General features: G+C 40.3%; 1 protein-coding gene across 1 annotated transcript in view; it reads right to left on the reverse strand.

Annotated features, from left to right (window-relative positions):
- Positions 1-15,110, reverse strand: part of CHSY3 (chondroitin sulfate synthase 3) — a 291,948-nt gene extending 276,838 nt beyond the window's left edge. Inside the window, exons 1-2 of the mRNA XM_004390915.3 lie at positions 13,950-15,110; positions 11,261-11,544 (exon numbers count right to left, since the gene is read on the reverse strand). Of these exons, the coding sequence (XP_004390972.1) occupies positions 11,261-11,544; positions 13,950-14,757 (1,092 nt within the window). The 5' untranslated portion in view covers positions 14,758-15,110. The remainder of the gene's footprint in view (positions 1-11,260; positions 11,545-13,949) is intronic.
- Between the last annotated feature and the right edge of the window lie 232 nt (positions 15,111-15,342).

The following is a 15,342-nucleotide window of genomic DNA, read 5'->3' on the forward strand; positions in this document are numbered from 1 at the left end:
TTAACACTGCCAGGCATTATTTTGAGTGTATTATACACACCGGTTTATTTAATCTTCACATGGTTCCCTGAGGTAGGTACTGTTATTATCTGCATTCAATAGATGAGGAAATTAAGGCACAGAGAGGTTAAATAAACTGTCAAAGGCCACACAGCTAGTCAGTGGCAGAGCTAGGATTTGAAGCCAGGCAGTCTAACTCCATTCTTAATTAAAAAACAAAATCCAAGTGATTTGTAGTATACAACATGCACAAAATACATTAACATACAATAAAATTACTAAAAATAAGAAAAATTTAAGAAGCTTTACTTTTCTTCTCTTTAGAGAATAGTAATACAAACAAGAGAGGAAGAAACTAACTTGCAAAAATGAAATAACCATCATTTGATCCCTAGTTCTGAGACAGATACCACTGTTAGATCCAACTGGAGCTTTCATGACTTAGAATGTGAAAGATGAATCTAGGAGGATGTTGGAGATGGGAAACTCAACTCTGTATTAGGGGTGAGATAGCTTGGTTAGAAGTCTGACTCCTGCTCCTTGGCGTTTTGGACTGTGAGTGAGTTCCATAAAGACAAAGAAGGTATTTGTCTGCTCACTGCTAAATCCCATGTGCCTAGTCCCATGCCTGGCAGAAAATGCTTAATATCTGAGAAAATAAATCAGCTGGATAAAATGTAGGATAACTAAATTCTAAGGCAGAATATTTTAAAATTATTTGTATCACTATATTTTTTCATGTTTTAAGAGAAAATTCATTATGCACATTAAACATCCTTATTTCATACCAAATTTATTTCTCTGTAATAGGACATTGGGTTATTAATATATAGATTCTTCATTAAAATGTTGCTCATTCAATATTTTAATTTGTGCGTGTATATTTTTCCTTACACTTTAATTTTTATTTATGAAAACAAGCATTTCAAATAATTATTAGTCATATTGCTAACTCAAGGCTAAGGTGTTAGGAATTCTCTTAGTCCTCCTCTGTGCTCCTCAAGTGGGCTGGCCATCAGCCCTTGTTCTGGTTTGATTCCTTAATTTGCAGCTGATATTTCTATCCTCCTCTTGATTAGCAAAATACAACCTACAGATATGCTGTTAATGGGCAACACAGAATAGCTGTGCTCTAAGGGCTCACCAAGTCCAGGAGCCTTGGCAATGGCTGAGTGCTCAGCTTCTAACTGAAAGGCTAGCAATTCAAACCCACCAGTGGCCCTGCAGGAGAAAGACCTGGCGATCAGCCCCCGTAAAGATTAACTCATTGCTGTCAAGTCGATCCCGACTCATAGCAACTCTATAGGACAGAGTAGAACTGCCCCATAGAGTTTCCAAGGCTGTAAATGCAAGCAGACTGTCACATCTTTCTTCCCCGGAGCAACTTGTGGTACAAACCACTGACCTTCTGGTTAGCAGCCAAGCGCTTAACCACTGCACCACCAGGGCTCCTCACATCACCTATAGTCATTCTTTATTCTCTGCCCTAAATTCTCTTCATGGGAACACTCTACCGAGAATGAACCAACAGTAGTAACCTTTGTAACCATGGCATATAAAACAACTCTTGTTAGTTGCTGTCCAGCCATTTCTAACTCATTGTGACCCCCTTACTGTACTATTAATACCCAATACCTTTCCAAGACTGGTAACATTAAATGCATATCATGACGCAAATTCATTTATATGTGATTAAGCCTTAAGCAAGGAGCCCTGGTTGCACAGTGGTTAAGCACTCGGCTACTAACCGAAAGGTCAAAGGTTCAAACCCACCAGCTGCTTCACAGGAGAAAGATGTGGCAGTCTGCTTCTGTAAAGGTTTACAGCCCTGGAAATCCTATGGGGTGGGACACTATGAGTTGGAATCAACTTGATGGCAACTGATTTGGTTTTTTTTGGGTAAGCTTCAGGTAGAGTGGTGTATAGTGGTTAAACTAAAACCAAACTCATTGCCGTTTTGTTGATTCCGACTCATAGCGACCTTATAGGACAAAGTAGAACTACCCTATAGGGTTTCCAAGGAGCAGCTGGTGGATACAAACTGCCAACCTTTTGGTTAGCAGCTGAGCTCTTAACCACTGTGCCACCAGGGCTCCATATAATAGTTAGGACAGTAAATGCAGAGAACATTAGAATTCAAGGAACTGCAATCCCTCAAGTTTTCATTTTACTTAGGTTTTCTTAAGTATAGTTCAATGATATCAAATAATGAATCATGTGCCTCAAGACACTGAATTTTTCTAAATTTTAATGAGGTTTATGTTTAACTCAAACACCTTATCGAAAGTTACACCTTTGTCCAAAGAAGCAACATGCTATATAATCAAAGTAAAAAGCCACATTGCTAAATCAAGGCTAAGGTGTTAGGAATTCTCTTAATCCTTCTCTGTGCTCAAGTGGGCTGGCCATCAGCCCTTGTTCTGGTTTGAGTCCTTAGTTGGTAGCTGAAATTTCTACCTTCCTCTTAATTAGAAACATACAACCCATAGATCTGCCATTAACAGGCAACACAGAATAGCTGCAGAGCTGCATAATAGGTATGTTATGAAGAACTTAAATGTAGTTTAATTTCTCATGGTCTAGATATCTGGCATTACTTACAAGTGCAGGGAAACACTTCCAGCATATAGTTATGTAATGGAAGATATTTCTTTGTATTTTGAACACTAATTTACCAGGTAGAAAAGAGATTAAAATAAATGTTTCACAAACCATACTTTTTTGAAGGCCAAGAGAAAGAAACTAAAAGTAGGAAAGTAACTTGAAAATTTGCCAGGAAAGTTAGAATACTAGTGATCAATTAAAGAAGAAACGTGTTCAAAGCCTTTCAACTAATATGAGTATTTATGTTATCATGGAGCTTATTTCAAGTTGCCTGGAAGCATCTTCCAAACTTAAAGTTTTTCATAACTGCTGAAAATCATCATCTTGGGAAGTACAGTTGTCAAAATTCAGGTGGTAAGCATGAGTTAGCAATGAAAATGAACTAGCCAAGCCTACAAAATATGTAAAAACTACACCATGCTCCTCCATCAACTCAGGATGCAATTTTACTTTGTACAATGAAGAAAACAGAGTCTCAGAAAAGAAATTTCATAAAATCAATGCATGATGATTTCACTTGACAAGTGGGAAGGGGGTGGGAAGAGAAGGTGTGAGAAGCTTACTGATTATAGTTAAGTTAAAAACTAAATTGTGACTGAATCAGAATCAGGAAAATATTTTTAAAAGATAAACTTTTAGATCAAAATTCCAGTCTTACACTTTTCTATGTATATTAATATACTTTTGGAGCACCGACCACGCTTTTGATAGAACAAAATTAGTGAAAAGGGAGAAGCTCATAAGAAAAAGAAAGGAAGCTCATAAGAAATAGGAGGAAGCTAAGAAAGATGTGCAACAGCCCTATGAAAATAACAGATATTTTAACCTGAATAGGTAGGTCTAGATATCTGGTATTACTTACAAGCACAGGGAAACACTTCCAGAATATATCCTTTTGTGAAATAATGGAATTTTCTAGGGTGTTTATAGTCTTTAGGGACCAATATTGGACATAAGATGTTTCAGTGTGAAGTTAATTCCGTAAGAAGGCTAATAAAAATCTGCTTCACCATATGAAATGGTTTTTTAAACCCAGAGAAAAATGTTTTTACCAAGATAGAGGTATGTTTTCTTTGAAACAACATTTAATTGAATGAAATAAAGATATATATTATTCGGTTCCATTTCACTGCAAACAGCTAAGTAGAAATTATTCTGAAAATGACTCAGACGAAATGCAAAAATCCCTCACAAGGAGAAGGATAATCATTGGGATTGAATCTATTTTAATGCCTGAAAACAAGTTATCCTGATAAGAAAACTTCCAATTCTGCTAAGGCACGAGCTCAAAATAAATTGTATAAACAACTTTTAACACTGAGGACTTTCTTGTTGTTTACTAAAAACATACTGATAATGAAGGAAGTATATTATATGATATACAATCCCAACAGCGAAGTTTTAAAAAAATTAACTTTGGTGCAGTGGTTAAAGCATTCAACTGCTAACCCAAAGGTCGGCGGTTCAAACCCACCAGCTGCTCCATAGGAGAAAGATGTGGCAGTTTGGTTCCATAAGGATTTATGGCCTTGGAAACTGTAAGGGGCAGTTCTACCCTGTCTTATAGGATCATTATGAGTCGGAATTTACTCAACAGCAGTGGGTTTGGTTTTGACTTGGTAAGTTAAAGTATTTAAAATATACACCTCATTCTTCACTAGAAGAATTACCTCATTTTCTAGAGAATATTTTAACAAATATTTGCAACATGTGGCTCAAGGGATCCAACTTTTATGCCTACATGGGTCAGGCAGTTAAAAGAAACATACCAGGAGAGTCTGGTGTACCAAAATAGGCACAAAGGGGACTGAAGACTGCTTGCCTCTGCTAAAAACAGAAACAAAAAACCTTAAAACACTCCATGTGCCAAACAATGTTTAAGAGCCATATGTAGCTTCCCAGGCGCCAGATTGCAGCTCGGGTAACTAGGAAAACAGTAGCCAAGATAGAGCTCGACCAAAAAATGTGATCTTTGCCAACAGTAGAAGCCAATAAATTCTAACACAGAGTGAACAGAATAATTTTTCACGAACACGTTTGACTTAGTAATGCTTACTTATAAAAAGCGAGGTATACATGAGTGCAACAACAGCAACCCATGATGTCTGCTGATTATTAACATCTGCCGTATGGCCCTGAAAATGAATTGCCTTTACCCATGTAGGGAAAGGAGAATCTCAATCCAGAATCTTCAATGATCTCAGGCATACAGGGAACCAGTCTGTCTAAAGCTTAGCAACTCAAAGAAACCAGCAAGCAACCTAAAGAACCAAACCAGTTGTCATCGAGTCAATTCTGACTCTTAGAGAACCCGTGCATATCAGGGTAGAACCGTGATCCATGGGGCTCTAAATGACTATGACCTTTTGCAAGTAGACTGCCAGGCCTTTCTTTTGATAGACTTGAACCTTCAACCTTTTGGTCAGTAGTTGAGCACTTAACCATTTTCACCACCCAGGGACTCCACCATCAGCAACTAAAGGCCTCTTTATTCAGAAGAGGTCAAGACACACCTGGTCTCTGTTATCTGAGTACACATCTCATGATCTCTTGGAACGCCAAGGTTCTCCAGCAATGAGCACATTAATTCACTGAGAACCTGGTAAAAGGCAACAAATATCAAAATATATTTAAAATTTATTTTATTCAACATTAAAGACAGAAGGAAGAAAGAAAAAGTAGGTAGAAGAGACAGGGAGAGAAGTAGCACGAGGCCAAGAGGTAAAAAATATGTTCCTATACCATCAGGATCCTATTGTGAGGAAGAACTAAAGCTACACATCATTTCCTGAAAGCTGTGAAGTACATCAGGAGGGGGTTCCTGCTGCCTAGAGAGACAAGCTCCAGGGTGTTCCTGGGAGTTGATTGCAGAATGGAAAACTATTGACTTCCTTTCCTACTGAAAATTTAATAGTTTCTCAGAAAAGGAGGCCACTGTTTTAGCAACTAACCTAGAAATCTATATGGTAATATTTTATGTAGATAGAGTATGATCCGTTTGGGATTCCTTAAATATGTGTACTAAATAATGATGTATTAAATAATATTTTTCCATGTTGTTTCCTTAAGATCAGTTAGTGAATATGATGTGTACAGACAACCAGCTAACCAGTTGCCATGTAGTCAATTCCAGCTCATGGAGAACTCATCTGTGTCAGAGTAGAACTGTGCTCCATAGAGTTTTCAAGACAGTGAACTTTTGAAAGCAGATTGCCAGGCCTTTCTTCTGAGGTGCCTCTGGGCAAGTCTAAAACACGAACCTTTTGGTTAGTAGTCAAGCACTTATCCGTAATTCATTTGTTAAACAGATTTCCACATTTTCTAATAAGCTTTACCAATGTTGGGTTCCTCACATTTCTAAAATCCTGGAAGGAGCAAATTGGTTTCTTATTCTTTGCCACAAAAACATTAATCTTGGATTCTTTAACTGAAAAAATTTTCTGGTTTATTTTTATTTTGACCCTTTTGATATGAATCATCCATTATTAATAATTATTGTTGTTGTTGTTGTTAGGTACCATCAAGTCAGTTCCAACTTATAGTGACCCATGTACAACAGAACGAAACACTGCCCAGTCCTGTGCCATCCTCACAATCGCTGCTATGTCTGGGCCCACTTTTGAGCCACTATGTCAATCCATTTCATTGAGGGTCTTCCTCTTTTCTGCTGACGCTCTACTTTACCAAGTATGATATCCTTCTCCAGAGACTGATTCCTCCTGACAACATCTCCAAAGTACGTGAGATGAAGTCTCTCCATCCTTGCTTCTAAGGAGCATTATTTATTAAATAAACCAAATCTATTTTATATAATATAGCATGTTATATAATATAGCACATGATCAATACAATAAGAAACAAAAAAACTCATTGCTGTCGAGTAGATTCCAACTCATCACGGCCCTATAGGACAGAGTAGAATTGCCCCATAGGGTTTCTAAGGAGTGGCTGGTGCATTCAAACTGCTGACCTTCTGGTTAGCATCCAAGCTCTTAACCACTGTGCCACCAGGGCTCCAATATAATAATAGGTAACATTTATTGGAAATTTACTATGTGCCAGACACTATATTAAGGACTTTACATTTTATTTCATTTAATCTTCACCAAAATCTATGAATTAGACATTATTATAACCTCTGCTTCCAGTTGAATTAAATAGGCTCAGAGAAATAACTTGCAAAAGACAATGAAGCTACTAAATGGCAGCGTGGAGAGTCAAACCCAAGTTCAAATTTATTCTCTCCTTCTCTCTCTTACTTTCTCTCTGCTTTAAATGCTATGCTTAATGGGGTATACAGTACAGAGAAAATAGACTTCAACCTAGCAGAAAAGAAGAATGCTAGAAGATTCCCAGTTTTTTATTGAAAATAATACAATTTATATTCAAAGAAAACTTGAGAGACTGTATGTTTTAATATTTTTGTGCAATCCTCCATAAGTGTAGTCACAATTTTTAAAAAAAATAACATTCCATCATGAATGTTTCATCTATTCAGACTCAAAAGCCATGAGTAGGCTTCCGTAACAGTGCTCTCAATTCTGCAAGTACTTTTATTAGGAGGAAAAGCCAAAGTCTAGAAATATAAGAAAGGTACAGATAAAGGAAATTTAAAATTTTAAGAAAACTCTGTCACAGATGGTTCTTTTAAAAGAAACGTGGACAGAAAATTAATGATCAACTTCATAGCTGGTTGTATGACCGGATATGAAATCTCAACTCAACTGAGGACACAAACCCAGAGTAGAGTAAATCAATCTTCCTATGTGATGGAAATAGTAGCATAGATGGACACCATTTCAACCACCTTAAAATGCAGTCAAAATAATGGCTGTTTAGATGGATGACTTGGAAAGTGATGCATGGGATTTGTGTATCCCTAGTTAGACTATGCCAAATTGACCTGCTCAAGTGTCTTATTAAACATAGAACACACCCCTAATATTAAATGCTTAGATGTAATTCTTTTGTGCATTTATTTTTACTAATTTTATTTACATATGCTGTTTAATATATCCCTTGGTAATGAAATATGTCTTAATTACTTTAAATGAGACTGTGATACTTTGGATTAGGATTAAACAAATGCCTCCTTTAAAATAAATATAGTTTAAGTAACTCCTTTAAAGACTGAAATTCCAAAGCAAAGTACATTTTATATAATAGCTTAGCAAAACATAAAGTCAACATTCTAAAGCAGTATTCTTTTTGAAGATGATACTTTCTAATGTTGAAAAGGTTGAAATGATTTGTTTCATATAGATCCTGAAGTCAGTGATGGACAAGGTTCAGTCTAAATTCAAATGTATTGTGAAAAGTTACTGAAAATGTTGTGTTCATCAAGTTATGAATTATAAGAGTTAGAGTCTCTATTCTTTGTCTCTTCTCTTGAGTACATGTAAGAATCTCAGATTCCATTTATTTTAACAGAGAGGGTGTACATCTATGATAACTTTCCTTTAAGTTAACTATAACAAAGACCTAGATTATAAAAATAAAATATTAAATCAATTCATGAGCTTGTATGCCACATGAGCATATTTTGTTTTCTTGGAGCAAGAATGGATAGACTGCTAGGTGAGGATTGTACCTTCATAGCAGAGTCACTGGAAACTTGATGGGAGGGGCATCTAATCAAATATTTGTTAAAACTACATGTAATGTTAAGGCAATAAAGCACCAAATATTTTCCCTCTTTATATTTAATTATTGATGAGGGTATTTTGCTCGTGCATAAAGTCAATGTCTGCAGAATAATACCCTGATATAAACCAAATCAACTGAATGTGTTTTCTATGTTGGATATTTATTGTATGCCTTTCAATCATTGTTGTTAGCTGCCATCGAGTCAGTTCCAACTCATAGCAATCTTACATATAAAAAAAGAAAACGTTGTCCAGTCCTGTGCCATTCTCACAATCATTGCTATGTTTGAGCCTACTGTTGCAGTTACTATGTCAATCCATCTCTTTGAGAGTCTTACTCTTTTTCGCTGACCCGCTACATTACAAAGCATGATGTCCTTCTTAGGGACTGGTCCCTCCTGCTAACACATCTGAAGTAAGCAAGATGAAGTCTCACCATCCTCACGTCTAAGGAGCTTTCTGGCTGTACTTCTTCCAAGACAGATTTGTTTGTTCTTCTGGTAGTTCATGGTATATTCAATATTCTTCGCCAACACCATAATTCTAATGTATTGATTCTTTCGTCTTTCTTTTTCATTGTCCAGCTTTCACATACATGAGGCGATTGAAAACATCATGGCTTGGGTCAGGCACGCTGTAGTCCTCAAGGTGATATCTTTGTTTCTTAACACTTTAAAGAGATCTTTTGCAGCAGATTTACCCAATGAAATACTCCGTTTGATTTCTTGACTGCTGCGTCCATGGGTTTTGATTGTGATTGTTGATCGAAGTAAAATGAAATCCTTGACAACTTCAAAATTTCTCCATTTACCATGATGTTGTTTATTGGTCCAGTTGTGAGGATTTTTGTTTTCTTTATGTTGAGGTGTAATCCATACTGAAGGCTGTAGTCTTTGATCTTCATCGGTAAGTGCTTCAAGTCCTCTTCTACTTTCAGCAAGCAAGGTTGTGTCAGCTGCATATCTCAGGTTGTTAGTAAGTCATCCTCCCATCCTCATGCTGAATTCTTCTTCATATAGTCCAGTTCCTCTATTTGCTCAGAATATAGACTGAATAAGTATGGTGAAAGGATACAACCCTGGCACACACCTTTTCTGAGTTTAAACCAGCAGCACCCCCTTGTTCTGTTCAGACAACTGCCTCTCAGTCTGTGTACAGGTTCCACATAAGCACAATTAAGCGCAATTAGTTTCATATTAAATTAAATTTGTATTAGTTTTATATTAAATGGAGAAAGACAAATAATTTTCATGGGGTTTATTCTATATTACCTGTTTTTAAACTATAATGTTCTTATATAAATTTTATTCTAAAGGATAGTCGCAGGATAGTGTTATAAAGGAAAAATTACTATCAAAAGGAAAAGGTTATGTAATTATTTTTAATTTGCATAGCAAGTGTTACGGATTGAACTATGTCCCCCCCAAATATGTGTTATAAATACTAACCTCTATGATTATGGTTATAATCCCATTTCAGAATGAGTTGACTTTGTTATGTTAATGAGGCAGGACTGGTGTAGGGTATATCTTGAGTCAATCTCTTTTGAGATATAAAAAGAGATTAAACAAGCAAGTAGAGGAGAGATGGGGTAAGATAGATGCCAAAACACATGGAGATCTCCAAGGAACCAGGAAGCAGAAGTTTAAGAGACTAGGACCTTCCCCCAGAGCCAACAGAGAGAGAGAAAGCCTTCCCTTAGAGCCAGCGCTCTAAATTCAGATTTCTAGCCTCCTAAAACTGTGAGAAAATAAATTTCTGTTTGTTATAGCTACCTACTTGTAGCATTTCTGTTATAGCAGCACTAGATAACTAAGACAGTAAGTATTCCAAAAAACTATTTACTAATAATTTTCACTTTCTGTGATAAATACACAAAATACTCAAAATGGAAAGACCATAAAGTATAAAAATGAAAGCAAAATGAACTAAAGTGGGATTACACTTCTAAAAGAAAAATGAATGGATCTTTGTAATCTTAAAGTATAATGATTTCACAGGGAACACATTTTCATAAAATGTTTCTTCTATAGTAAGTAACATAAAAAAATTGAAAAGATAAACGAATGAAATTGTAACTCGCAATTTTTTTAAACTCCAACCACTTGAAAACCAGACTATACTGAAAACCGTAATATACTATTTAAATGACTAATTTTTACTAAGATTATCTTTTAAGGAAACTTTTAAATAAAATTGTATTTCTTTTCAAAACCAATTTTTGAAGGAAAAATCCCAGAGTTTCTCATAAGACTAATTACTTCAATAAGAACAACAGTTGATAACTTAGATGATTTAAATAACGGTCACTGCTCAGAAAATGGCAAAAAGGCAGGCATAAAGAAATTCTAGGTAACCAGCCAAAACATTAAGCAGTTACTTAACACCTTTAAAACTTCTATATTGTCTCCAGATAATTCACTCTTTTTATATGTCCAACAAGTTCTGACATAGAAACAGTGGTTAAAATTTTGTGAATAAATCAATCAAAAGTGATACATTATCAGTTAACTTTTCCTATGCTTTTTAAAAAGATATGTTAAATTTCCCACAAGACAATCTTCAAAGGAAATTTAAATTTTAACTATTTGAAGACAAAGATATGTAATTACATAACAAACCAAAAGAAAAGAAGTGTAAAAAAAAGAAAAACACCAAAAGCTAAAGTCCAAGAAAATAAAAAGCAGTTATCTTTTTAGGGACAAGAAATCGATACATGTGTATATAAACCCAGTAAAGCAAATAAAAGGGGAAAGAGGGAACTAGCATCTTCCAGAAATGTGATCATAAATGTAGAATGTTGCTAAAGTCATTGGTCTCTCCAATAACAAAGGCTCAGACAGGTCTTAGGTCTAATAAGAAAGGTGTCCGCCACAATCATCTTTGATCACGACTGGCTGCTATCATTTCAAGCAAATATAAAGACAGATAATAAATGAAACCATTGCCCCAGACTGTGAAATGGTACACACCTGTAATAGGAAATATTTTCATCTCAGTTAAAGGCTTACCTCGTAAGACCAGACACACTGAGTCCCACCAAAACGTCGAACGCATCTTCCCACTTCCACGTCCTCGTGTGTTGTGTACATTTCTCTAAGGCATTCACCAATATGTGGCACCATCCTTCTGAGAACTTCTCGGCTGAAGATCATGCCAGGTCCTCCCATACAGAAGTTCTCCCCGGGCTCCAGCCCTAGTTTTCCAAGTTCTTCAGTATTCCCCAGACCAGTCTGTCCCAGGTAGAGGGGCTTGCTGCTATTCAATGATCTAAGAAATTCTTCTAATTTATCACCTACAAAAAGAAAAACAACGATCACTCCTTTTCCTAATTTTGTAATCATGTTTAATGTACAAATGGACAGAACTTCCATTAGATTCCCCATAAAGTCTTATACAATTGAAAAGAAGAGAAAACTCCCCCAATATTCTATTATTTTAAAAAAAATACTAATTTATAACTAATAAGTCCTAAAAAAATTTTATCAATGTTCTGGTTAAGCTCACTGCAAAGCCTTAATGAGTCTAACAATCTCAGGGTTTTTTTTTTTTTCTTTTTTGAAGATTAAATAATGATAAGGAGAATAAAGGCAGACAGGTTTCTTAGCACATTTAAGATAACAATAAAATTCCCTGAAATATAAAGTAACATTAAACATTGTTTGGCATTGATTTGGCAGATTGTTGATAGCCAATCATTATTTTTCCTGATAACTGATTCAGTTCAGTGCTCTGTCTCTAACTAAATTTCATTCATATATAACCCAAAAAATATATACATTACATGCATACATATATAGAGGGAGAGGTGAGGAAGAGCAAGATTATTTGGAGTTATCTTGAAATTTAACTTTGGAAGGCACCTTTTAAGAAAAAATAAATATTTGTTTAAAATTAAATAAGTTTATTAGGTAAGACAATTTAAAAATAAAAATGTGTGGCTAAAACAGTTGAAAACCATTCAGTATTCTATAAAGTGATATATTAGAATTAGTAGAGAATCACCTTTATATTCACAGTCAGTATCTTTACTATCATTTTTGATGAGCACGGCATCTGAAGTCATTATCTTGATCACATGCCGAGCTCCCTGGATATTAATGAATTTCAGTTGACTATTATTGGGTTCTTAATACAAAGTGCATTTCATTCTTAATAGAAATGGAAAAAAATATGACATTTCAGTGTTCTGAAGGACAATCTTCCAAAGCATTAAGACAAATGACAGTAGTTGATGTTGTTCATGCATGTTAGAAATGCTCTGCAAAATGTAGCAAACTTCCCACAGGAAACCTTTGTGATTTTAATGGGACAGAGACAACATGGGGACTATAAGGTCATGAAAAATTTTTCTTTGAATAAACTCTAAACTACATGCATTAGAAATGCTATCATAACAAATCATTCTTTATTTTTATATCCAATTATCAATATTTTCTATACCAACAGTCCTACGGTGATTTTTCTCCTCCCAAGAAAACCCAAGAAATCTCTACTTAATAACTCTACACTCACTCCTGTGCCAAAACGAGACAAGTTTTGTTGAGTCAAGTGAAAGAGACAACCTGGATAAGGAGAAAGCTAGGAGGCTACAGGTAGAGAGGCATAAACTAAGGAAGGACTGCCCCCCTTTGAACAAGAAGCCAGGGAATGTGGGAAGCACACAGAGAGACCTTGGTTAGTACAGCCTGCTATTTCCCTTGCATCTCTCCCTACCTAGGCAACTGGCTGCCATGGAAAAATTTACTCCTCTGCTCTGGGGAACTTCGATCGGGCTGAGTTTAGATATTCTCTGCCCAAAGCCGCCGACACTCAGGGTAAAGGACCGCGCCTGTTTTAAAACCTACAAGAAAGTTTTCCCATGCTGTGGCTGCTCATGGTTCTGGGAAGGACGTTCAGCTTCCAGTTATCGCAGAAGCCACCAAGACGATCAGGAAAGGATCCAACACTAGTGCATGCTAAAACTGTTCGGAGCTCCCAGGATAATTTGCGGGCCCATCTGTCTTCCCCACCACCAATTCCTGACAACACACCCATCCCCTTCGGGCTTCAGTGAGGTGTGGCGGGGGGCAGGGAAGGCGGCTTGGTAGCTGGAAGGAGCTAAGCGCTGGAGCGGTGCCCGTGCCAGAGGACTCCCAGTGCGTGGCTGGTCGTACGAAAGGGAAGGAAACGCACAGGGAAGAGCCCGGGACAGCGAAGACGATTCCTCCCTCAATCTCACCAGTTCCGAAACTGCGCTAGATCCAGCTGAAACAAAAGGGTAGGGGAATAAAGAAAGAAAACCCAGACTCCAGTCTCGCTCTCTCCAGCATCCTTGGTCTTCCCTTCCCCCACCGAGGACACACCCCTCTGGACCGAACTGGGAAACCACTACCACAGGGGGCTTTCAGAGGAGGACAGTTAGCTTGGCCTTTGGTTTAGCATTAAGGGTCCCTTTCCACATCTTCCTACACGGTAAAGAGTAGGAGAAAGCGCTCTGCGTAAATTAGAACAGCAAGTGTGAGGGAAGCTGGGCAGGTGTGAGGAGGGTCCAGACCGCAGGAGAGGAAGAGAGGGATGGGGTCTGCCGGCCGGGGGCTGCGGGAGGGCGGTGCACGTGCTGGCAGAGAAGTACCGCGGGAGCTGGGCAGGGACTGGGCTGGTTGCAGAGAAGGGAGTCAGGGAGGCGTGCACGCGGGACAGCCGGCGCTGGGAGGTCACCTTTGATGTAGACATCATCGTCGGCGCGCATGAACCACTCATACTTGTCCAGGTAGTGGTCGTGCATATACTTGATCATCATGAAGGACTTTTTCTGGGGCGGATAGGAGTCGTCTACTCCCGGCAGCGCGATGACAGGCAAGGGTGGCGGGGGTTGGCTAAGTCCGGCGTTGGGGGACTGCTGGCTGGAAAAGAACTCCACACGCCCAGGGATGAAACGCGCCCAGGTTCGCTGCGCCGCTAGCGCGCGAGTGCCCAGGTACTTCTGCGCGGTCATCACCCCCACGTACAGGAAGTCCCGGGGTCTGGAGCTCGGGGCAGCGGCGCCCCCGTCCCCGCTGCCGTTATGGCTACTCCTGGGCCGGCCGCCTCGCCGCTGTCCAGCCGCGCCCCCGTCCTCTTCCTCGGGTTCCCCTTCCGCCGCTGGGGCGCCAGGGAGCCCCGTGTTGCCCTCGGGCTCGCGTCCCCGCTGCCGCTGCTGCCCCGGAGCTGGCTGCTGCCAGGGACTGCTTCGAAAACTGGTAGCCCCGGGTGCTGCCTCGGGTAGCTGCGGCCCCTGGAGCTCCTGGAGCGCGGGGGGCGGCGACTGCTCGGGCTGCGGCCAGGGCTGGGGTTGGGGCTGGGGGAGCGGCTGCTGCGCGCCGGCGCCAGCGGCCGAGCGGCTGTAATAGGAGCAGAAGCTGGAGCCGCGTCTCTTCCTCTCACTCAGCTCCGCTACCCTGGGGGCGATGAGCCAGGACGCGGCAGTGAAGCCCAGCACCAGTCCCAGCGCCACGCTCATCCACGGGCGACGGGAGCGCACAGCCATCGCGGCTGCCCCAGGCGCAGACGCTCACTGGGCGGCCGCGGTGCTGCGCGCGGGTCCCCCTGCTCACACCAGCCCCTCCTCCGCCTCCGCCTCCGCGCCCCCAGCCTCGGCCGCAGCCCGCCGCCGAGGCGCGGACACCGCCTCGGGGTCTGAGCGCTCCAGGCGCCTTGCCCGCCGCCAGCTGCAGCTGCCGGCCGCGCTCCCAGCTCTGCTCTGGGCCGCGGCTCGGAGCGAGGGTCGGGAGTGAAACTTCTCCCGGCGGCGGCGGTGGCGGCAGCAAGAGGAGCTGCAAGAGGAGGAGGAGGAGGTGGAGCGGCGGCGGCGGCAACGCGTCCGCTCCTAGGCTGCCACCCTGTCACTGGCGCGCCTGGTCCCTCCCTCTCCCTCCTTCTCAGCTCCCGCCCTTGCTCCCCGCCTCCTGCTCCGCCCGCCGCTGGGCTCCGGACTGGGCCGGAGGAGGAGCCGCAAGCACCAAGGCTGCCAGCCCCGGGAAGCGCGGGCCGCGGTATTTCCCCGTCACCCGCCCTTGGACGCCCCCAGTCCGCGCCTCGGTCCAGAGCCGGCCTCCTCTCCGGAAGGAAACGA

The sequence above is a fragment of the Trichechus manatus genome, unplaced genomic scaffold (assembly GCF_000243295.1).
Source record: "Trichechus manatus latirostris isolate Lorelei unplaced genomic scaffold, TriManLat1.0 scaffold00352, whole genome shotgun sequence".
NCBI classification, from domain to species: Eukaryota; Metazoa; Chordata; class Mammalia; order Sirenia; family Trichechidae; genus Trichechus; species Trichechus manatus.